We start from the raw sequence: 8,144 nt of genomic DNA, 5'->3' as shown, positions 1-8,144 counted from the left end.
TCATAGGCTTTACTTTTCAGACTAAACTCTATTTCAAATAATTTGGAGTGGCGGTCTTCATGATTTCGGTGTGTGTGAGCTCTACTTGGTTTTGGCTTGGAGCCCTCTTCAGTCCAAGTGCATGCTCGAGCGTTGGACTCGCTCGCTGATCTTTAATGTCTGCCAAACGCTATTTATGGTTTCTTCCAAGCGGTCCGTGCCCGCTGTTGGGCCGAACTGGTGCTGCACCACCACCGCCTGAATTCCGAACTCCGCAAAACAGAGCTGTCCTGCGGCTGCGGTGCGGGAAGGGGCCGGTGGGGACAGGCACCGGCCCGTGGCGCTCCTGCCGTTCCAGCAGCGCAGCCGGGTCTCCGCCGGGCGGCTGCCTGTGTACGAACCTTAAAAGCCCCTTTCGAAACGGGACTGCATTGTCGGAACTTGATAAAAATTGCTTTTAAGAGCCTTTGCCCGCTGGACGCTAATTGAGAGTGCGCGCAGCCCGGCCCTGGGGGAGCCCCGCCGGCGGCGGGTACCGGGCAAGCCGCTTCCCGGCCGCGGCCACTAGAGGCCCTACGAAGCCACTACTTCGCTCCGCATCGGCTTCCATGACACTTTTGGGGATGCCGAGTTTTCCCTCTCCCTTGAATAGGCCCCTCCTGTTCCCTTGAGAGCCCACCGCCACCCCCGACGCTTGATCGTCGCTCCCGGGGGGGCCGGGCCGGGCCCGCCCGCTCGGCCTGGGGGATGCTGGAACCGGGAGTTTCACCTACAGAGTGTTTTGGCCTGGTTATGGGCTGACAAAAGCCTGGTTTGACCCTCAGCTGAATTAAGGGGAGCACAGAGGTAACTCATAGCCTACAGATGCCGGGATTCTGCTGAGATCGTCTGCTCCCAGCCCCTGTTTCTATTTCAGTCTTTGAACGAAAAAGCAGCTTTTCTTTCGTGGACTGACAGATCTCTAGGTAAGTCGGTTTAGTGCCCTGCCTGGTTTCTCAGTGTGTGTCTTGGAAATTTATGCTCACAGAGGCTAAAGTTAAACTTTATTGCACTTCTGGGTTTGGCATTTACATCCTGTTTATGTAAATTCTTCAAACAGCTTGATTTGTAGTAGAGAAAAACAATTCTTGCTGTATCTTTTTGTCTTTTGAAGTGTCCATCCACTCTGGAAGAAGAGAACTTGTATGGAAATTAAGTAATTTGTCTAGATGTTTTTGTGAGACTTAACTTTGCAGTCTTCCAACAGATTCTGGTCATGTCATTACCAAACCTCAGGCTGCACGTTTTATGCACTCATTTTTCTGCTCGTGTCTTAAAATTTTGGCTGTGTAAGGCTGATTGAAAGGATAAAGCTAGGGCAGAAATTATTATTCAGGTTTGGGAACTGTGTTTCTTGCATGTATTGCAACCTCGGTGAAGTATGAATGGACAACTGCGTTGGCATTTGAAGAGCAGGCCTGGGGAGGTGGTAGGCAGGGATTGACAGGATTGTCCTGACATGCAATTTGTGCTGTGCCAGGAAAGCTGAAAGTGAACTACAAGCTGGAGGATAATTTTGGTCTCATCAGAGCCTGCGTGTTCAAATTTAAACTATACAACAGGGTAAGGAAGGTTGGAAACAAGATCTGGGAATAGCGTCCTGTGCGTCCCCAAGTGTCCACGTAGCATGTACTTGTTCTGAAAAACTTTCCAAGACAGCAGCTGTCATCGGACACTTGTCTTTGCAATGTGAAACACAGCAGGGCAGCTGTGAGTAACACTGATTTTTCTGCCTGAAGCTGCCTCTGCAACAGGGCTCTCAAGTAAAGCCTGAGAAGGTGATGCTCACATTTTGCTGGTGGCCCCAGGAGTGCCTGGGAGTCTCTGTGTGACCCTGGCGAGCTTCGTTACCGTTTTGAGTTCACCAAGGTTCAGTTCAGTTGGATCATGTCGTCTCCTAAAAATAGGCTTCTCCTGCAGCGTGGATAGATGTATTGCGTGGCAGCACACGTGGATAGGGGATGGGGAAAAAGTGCAAAAGAAGGTGGGCTTATGTGAGGAATACAAATGCTCCTGAAAATACTTCCCTTTTCACCTGAGCTAGCACCCTTCCTGTGCTCCCTCCTCTGCATTAATTCCCCCTTCTTTTTTGGATGCTTGTTGCCAAAATCTGGTCATCTTAAGGCAAAAGCTTTCTCACAATTTTAGCAAACTGAGCCAAGTGTGCAAGGGGAAATTGTTTATTCAGGAGTGTTTTCCAGCAGGAAGCAAAGAACAGGAGCTAATTTGCCTGTGTGAGGGGAAAAGAGCAGTCAGATACAGGGAAGACACCACATTATTGAGATCTTAAGTTTGTAGTTAACATTGCTTGAATAAAAGCACCACCAAAAATGCACATCAGCTCCAGAGAATGGGGAGAGCCTGGGACTCTGCTGACCCTGCCTAAGCAGGCTGGAAATAACGCTGCTTTCAGCGCTGGTATAAAGTCAGTGTGCGGGAACTGTGAAGTGCTGGTGCAAAAGCAGCATGAGACTGTTTCAAATGCCTTGCAGTTTTAATGAACTAAACCTCATAACATCCTTGAAAGCTAGGCAAGCCGGATTCTTATCTTGAAAAAAGGAAAGCACAGACATTTTAACTTGCAACTTGAAAAGGAATGGTCTGAAAATGGACACAGCTTTCTCAGTCTCACTGCTCCCACCAGATTCCCATGAATCTTGTTGACTGGAAATGACTTTGTTAGCTTTGCAGAGCTCGGGGCGGGGAGGGGCGGACAGGGGTGTTTTATTCAAGTTTGGATATTGTCAGTACACCAAACTAAGTGCAAAATGGAGTTTGTCCTCCTTTACATCTCTAGCTGTGACAGTAAAGAAGTCAATCAGCTGTAAGGGAAGGTGTTCTGAGTGGTATGTACTGACTGTGGTGTGAGAACCTGCAAGAAGGATGCAGCAGAGCACAGCCAGTGCAGCTAAAACACACTGACCTTTCCTGTAGCCAGTGGCATCTAAGGCAGACATCATTAGTGTCCTGTAGACTTCAATTCTTTGATCCAAATAACCAGGCAATTTCAGTGGGGGTGAGGGAACTTTAGGGACAAGTATAAATCTCAAACAAATATCTGAATCTATAATGAGAGGCCTTTGCGGCTCCGCATCGTGTCCTTCAGACATGCAGGTTCTTTACACTTCCGGCTTCATCCCGTGAGTGGGTGCTCCTCAAAAAGAAGGCTGAGAAAGTGTAAAAACCCATTTCAAGTAGCTTGTGAAAGATCTGTATCTGAGTGATTAGAACCTGATTGCTCCTGACTGTTCCCTGCTCTCACTGAAGCGCTGGTCAAAGGGACCAGCTGTAGTGCTACAGCTGCTTCTGCTGGGGTATGCCTTTAAGTAGGAGGGTGAAAGCATCAGCAAGGGAGAGAGTACGTATCTGTCCAAGGCTGGCTTACAGGGCTAACTCTTCAGAAAGTGGACTCAGGAAGAATCTCTAGTATTCATTTCACTGTCTTGAATCAGCCACCTGATTAAAGGTGGTAAGCAGAAGATGCGTGAACCTTGATCCTTTAAAAGGCATGTCTACCTGGTGGTTTCCAGGGACCTTTAAGTTTCCCACTGTGATTTTCTGTGTCATTTAGGTTCTTCTTCCGGACATGCTCACTCCCTTGCACTTGTACGTTATCTTTGTTACTAGTTGAGATCTGAGCCTCAAGGTGCACAGAAGGTGGAGTTTGGGAAATGGCTGCCCTAGCTGGTGCGTCCTGGGGTGCCCTCTTCTCTGAGACAGCACTTCCACCACTCACATTATACAGCTTGTGCCGTGGCAGCTTCTCAGTGTGGGTTACCCACTCCTTCATGCAGTCTAGAACGATGGGGATGAGGCTTACCACACCTCCATAATGATTCTTTGCTTCATCACAGCTCAGGTGATTCACAACATCGTGGGGGTATCTGCGGGACAGAAGGAAACAAGTGGGAGAGTAGTCCCAGCAAAGCAACCCTGGTGAGCCCACAGTGCCACCCTGAGACCCTCTGGGAAGAGCAGAAATGCAGAGCCAGCCATTTCCCCCAAAACAAAAAAGCACAGGTAGATTTACATCTTGATAAATGAGGCATGCCAAACACACCGTCCTGGCTCTTGGGTTAGATCTGGACGAGTTCAAGAGCGCATGGACACTTGCCCCACAGAAGTTAGCAGCATGCAGAGCAGGAATAGGAGGAAGGAAGAGGTAAATTGCCTGAGCATTGCATGGGACTGCCTGTATATGCCCTTCCACGCACCAGTAAAAGGATAAACAAACCCCCTTTTTGTAGCACCTTGCACCCTCACTAAAGCCAGCAATGAAAGCCAGAAAGGTGTTGTAAGGCAATTGATGAAAAAGGGGGAATATGCATTCTTGTGACAGTGCCCCAGCATTGACAATTGCCTCAAAGAAACTAAGCTGATGGAGAGACCTACTTAGCTCGGATGTTGCTCAGATCGTTGCTGTGGCTCAGGAGCAGCTTGCATCTCTCCAAAATGCCATTGGTTATGTTGTTGCCAGAATGCACAGTTTCCAGCTTGTGGCAGAGCTTGCTTAGATCATTACAGATGTTTAGGAACATGTTGAGGATACGCCTGTCCGTGGAATTGTTACAGTGATGGTCCATGTAGGACTGTACCTGCACATGGGGAAAGATGGGGTCGTGCATGTTAAATTACATTGTGCTGCAAAGTTGCTTAGGTTAGTGACGAGAAGCTGCGTCCTCTTGTGACTCTGCAGGCATGAGCCTCTATGGAAACTGCAATACAGCGGCAGGTATTAAAATTTCTAGAGCATGCCTGAGGTGTTTGCTTGTCATTCATCACGCCTGAAGACACTGGGGTGATGGATCTGCTCGTCAGCACACCAGTGAGCCTTCCTTCCTCTTTGAAGGAGTGTAGGAGTACCACAGCCAAATCCACAGCTCTGCTGCAAGTGCTGCAGAAACAGGCTGAGTGTGAGGGGAGTTTTCTGTCTGCTCTGAGTCGGGCCCCCTCTGACACTGCCACGGCTACCCAGGCAGAGTGGGGTGGGAGGTGAGGGCAGCGACCAAAGTGGGAATGGTTTGGAGTGCTGTGTTTGTATCGTGGATTCTTCGTGGTTCTCTATCTGGCACCACCAGATGTGACTGCAAACTAAACCCATTTAACCTAAATTGTCCTTAATAACCTGTTACAGCAATGATATTCCCTATCTGCCTTGAGCATTTTTGTTACTCAGAGTGAATGGCATTGCATGATGAAATGTTATGCCAAGAGATTAAGTATCTTCTCCAAAGAAATTACAGGCACTTCAGACACGAGTGGTCAGAATATAAAATACTGAGCAGCTGGTTGGCAGTCATAGCTGGACTCTAACATCTTCAGTGCTTTCTGTAAGATTTCAAGACAAGAACGAAGTAGCTGTTCCAACATTGGTACAGTTCATGCATACAGAAAAGCCATGCTATGTGCTTGGGCAAATTCTCAGCAGGTTTGTAAGAAAAATAAAAAATGGCCCCTAAGGGTCCATTTCCACTACAGATTCTCCTTCCACACTGTTCGCTGAGCGTTGTGTCCGTCTGAGTGGCAGGATTTTTTATTGCTGCTGTGAGCAGAAATAGTCCTACAGAGAATAACATTTTAGCCTGGATGTTCACCAGTGGGATAACAGGACTTCTTGTTGTCCACATCAACAACAGAGCATTAATGCAGCTGCGTAACCAGGATGGGGACCAGGATTTCATGAACTGCAGCTTGCAAGCACTCCAGCTCTGCATTACCCAACTGCTGATGAGCAGTTGAGCTGCAGCCCGGGGAGTTCATGGAGCGCTCCTGCACTGGGCCGATGTCATGACCACAGCCAGGCTCTGCAGTGCAGGGACTGCCTGGGTGGTTTGAATCTCTAGCTGAAGCAATGACCGAGGAGCTTGTCTCACAAAACCACTTGGGATTTGACTTTACACCCTACTCCATCCAGAAGTCTTCAGGAGCTGTTGCCATTGCCTGACTGTGGTGTGCTCTTCGACCTTTCCACCTTACTATACTCTCTTCTTTTCTCTGAGAAATGTCATCACTCAGCACTAAAAAGGCTACCACATACAGCTTTTAGGGGTTAGCAATGCAGCCATATTGCCATCTAGGCGCAGTTGGGTTTTTTTCTGTAGTTTCCATGTTTACACTCCCAAGAAAGCTGGCAGTCAAGGCAGCTGTATGCTGAGAGCACATGTATTTCTACATTTATTGCTTTTATTCTTATGTCCTCCTGTGCAAAATTAAAAATAGGGTTGGGCTGATTCAGGAGAATGCTAGTGAAATAAAATGGATGTCTGGTTTTGTCCCCAGTCAGCTTTCTTTGGTAGCAGTTCAGTTCCTGCACAACACACCACCAGTATGTGCTGCACCAATTCCGTTCTTCCATATCTGCACCAATTCTGTTCTTCTTCCGCACCTGTTCTTCCCATAACTTGCTCTTTTCCCTTTCCCTTCCACCTTCTGGGGTAACGTGGTTGTGCCCTCAGGGCTACCCGTGCAGTACAGTTTGCCGCCACCACTACGGTCACATGTTACTATATCACAAATGATGCCGTGGATCAATATAATTGCTGAAATTGTTACTTATGAGGTGGCCCTCCCCCCCCTCAACAAGCAAGCCTTCCACCCCTACCCCTGCCAAGAAGCAGAGTCCAAGCTTGTGCAATACCAGTGAAATATTGGCACTTTTAGAAACAGCATGTCATACAAAACCTCAATGCCTATTTTTGGATAAAATGGTTCAGTGTAATGTCTGTCTCAATCCTCTTCAATGTTATGAGCAAAGCCCTTATATTAGAGAAAGTCAGCCCTTAGAAAAGACAACCAGCTCGCTTCTGTGTCCTAATCCTAATAACAGCTTGGCTTTTACTCTGGCTTTGGCATCCAGCTGGGTGTTGTGCCTGGGTTCTGCTGCCTCACATCCACAATTCTAAATTTATTTAGATTTCCCCCCGCCTCTCTGCATGCCAGTGGTTTAAGTTCTTTGCACTACTTAAAACATCCCGTGTTATAAAAATTCCTAGACAATTCACTTACCAGCCCAGAAAACCCCTAGTCCACTTGGGACTTTCAGCCCTCAATCCATCATCCTACCTCTCTAACACAGCCATTATTTTTAATAAGCACTATAGAAAGATACAGCAGTCCCAATACCAGGGGGAAGAGGCAAGCATGCTGGTTACTGCAAGTTAAGGATTACAGATTCCATGTGTGGCTGGGGAAGGAGGGTTGGTTTGATTGGTTTTTTGTACCCTGTATTTCTGGCTATGCCTCAGCAGCGAAATGATGGTGTTAAACTAAAGCATAAAGTGATGCTCAGCAATCAAATTCCTTATCTGTAAATGAGAAGACCTAACACAGATATTTCTCTGCCCTACTTAATTTTTTGCCACTGGTTTGCAGAGTTACACGCAAATGTTACTAGAGAGTTTTTGTGCATCTTCCCTTAATAAAAACATTTATTCATCCCTGAACTAGACCCGAGTGCGCGACAGCACTGTAGTGGTCCCTGTTCTCATTGGCACAGAACTCGGTGCTGAATACTTTGTACCTGGCTGATGCTTGCCACAGGTCTGATCATGTCATGTGCATTCTCCCGGGTGTGCTGCAATGCTCCGATAAACGTAAACTGCTGCTGCAGGAAGAGCTTGTAGTTCTGCTCTATGTTTCTTAGAGCCTCCTTTACCTCATTCATTTTTTCCCCCTCCTGGATTTTGGGAGAGAAGGAGAGAAAGGAAGCTACTTTTTAGAAATGATGCAATTCTACACATGTAACTCTATCTTTCACCCAAGTTGGGATTGTGTAGGTTAGTGGAAAACTTAAAAAAAGGGGGGAAAAAAGAGAAGATATATTGTGTCAAAGCTCTGCAGTCCCAGAGCCCCAAAGAGTAAGTCAATGAGGCAGTAACGATGCTGCAAAAAGAGGTAGAGAACCCAGAGGGGACCACTGACAATCAGATGCCATAAACCCTAGTGGGTCGGTTGTAAACGTAATGGGGCAATGCATCAAACACACGGCTGTGAAAGGGCCGGAGGGACGGACGGCGTCTCTTACCCGCTGTAAAACCATTGCCCAGGCGGCTTAAAAACCCCGACATTAAACGCGGCCGGCTCGGCAGGCAGGACGTCGTGGCGGAGCTGGGGAGGCCCGGGGCCGC

At 47.7% G+C, this 8,144-nt stretch overlaps 1 protein-coding gene across 1 annotated transcript; it reads right to left on the bottom strand.

Annotated features, from left to right (window-relative positions):
• Positions 1–2,182: 2,182 nt before the first annotated feature.
• Positions 2,183–7,694, bottom strand: LOC104292813 (chromosome unknown open reading frame, human C9orf9). The gene is made up of 4 exons (XM_009892236.1): positions 7,538–7,694; positions 4,411–4,613; positions 3,755–3,902; positions 2,183–2,248 (listed from the first exon to the last, which is right to left on the bottom strand). Exons 1-4 carry the CDS (start codon positions 7,679–7,681, stop codon positions 2,240–2,242), a joined length of 504 nt encoding a protein of 167 aa, XP_009890538.1. The 5' UTR covers positions 7,682–7,694; the 3' UTR covers positions 2,183–2,239.
• Positions 7,695–8,144: the final 450 nt, after the last annotated feature.

The sequence above is a fragment of the Charadrius vociferus genome, unplaced genomic scaffold (genome assembly GCF_000708025.1).
Source record: "Charadrius vociferus isolate BGI_N301 unplaced genomic scaffold, ASM70802v2 scaffold549, whole genome shotgun sequence".
NCBI classification, from domain to species: Eukaryota; Metazoa; Chordata; class Aves; order Charadriiformes; family Charadriidae; genus Charadrius; species Charadrius vociferus.
This window is presented reverse-complemented; position numbering and strand designations above follow the sequence as displayed.

What these genes read in the sequence shown, in the direction of transcription:
- LOC104292813 (XM_009892236.1), bottom strand. Translation starts at nt 7,681, where the DNA reads ATGAATGAGGTAAAGGAGGCTCTAAGAAACATAGAGCAGAACTACAAG. An exon ending in CTGTGGCAAGCATCAGCCAG is followed by an intron (nt 4,614 to 7,537) that starts GTACAAAGTATT and finishes CCCCATGTGCAG; the next exon opens with GTACAGTCCTACATGGACCA. An exon ending in CTGAGCAACATCCGAGCTAA is followed by an intron (nt 3,903 to 4,410) that starts GTAGGTCTCTCC and finishes TCTGTCCCGCAG; the next exon opens with ATACCCCCACGATGTTGTGA.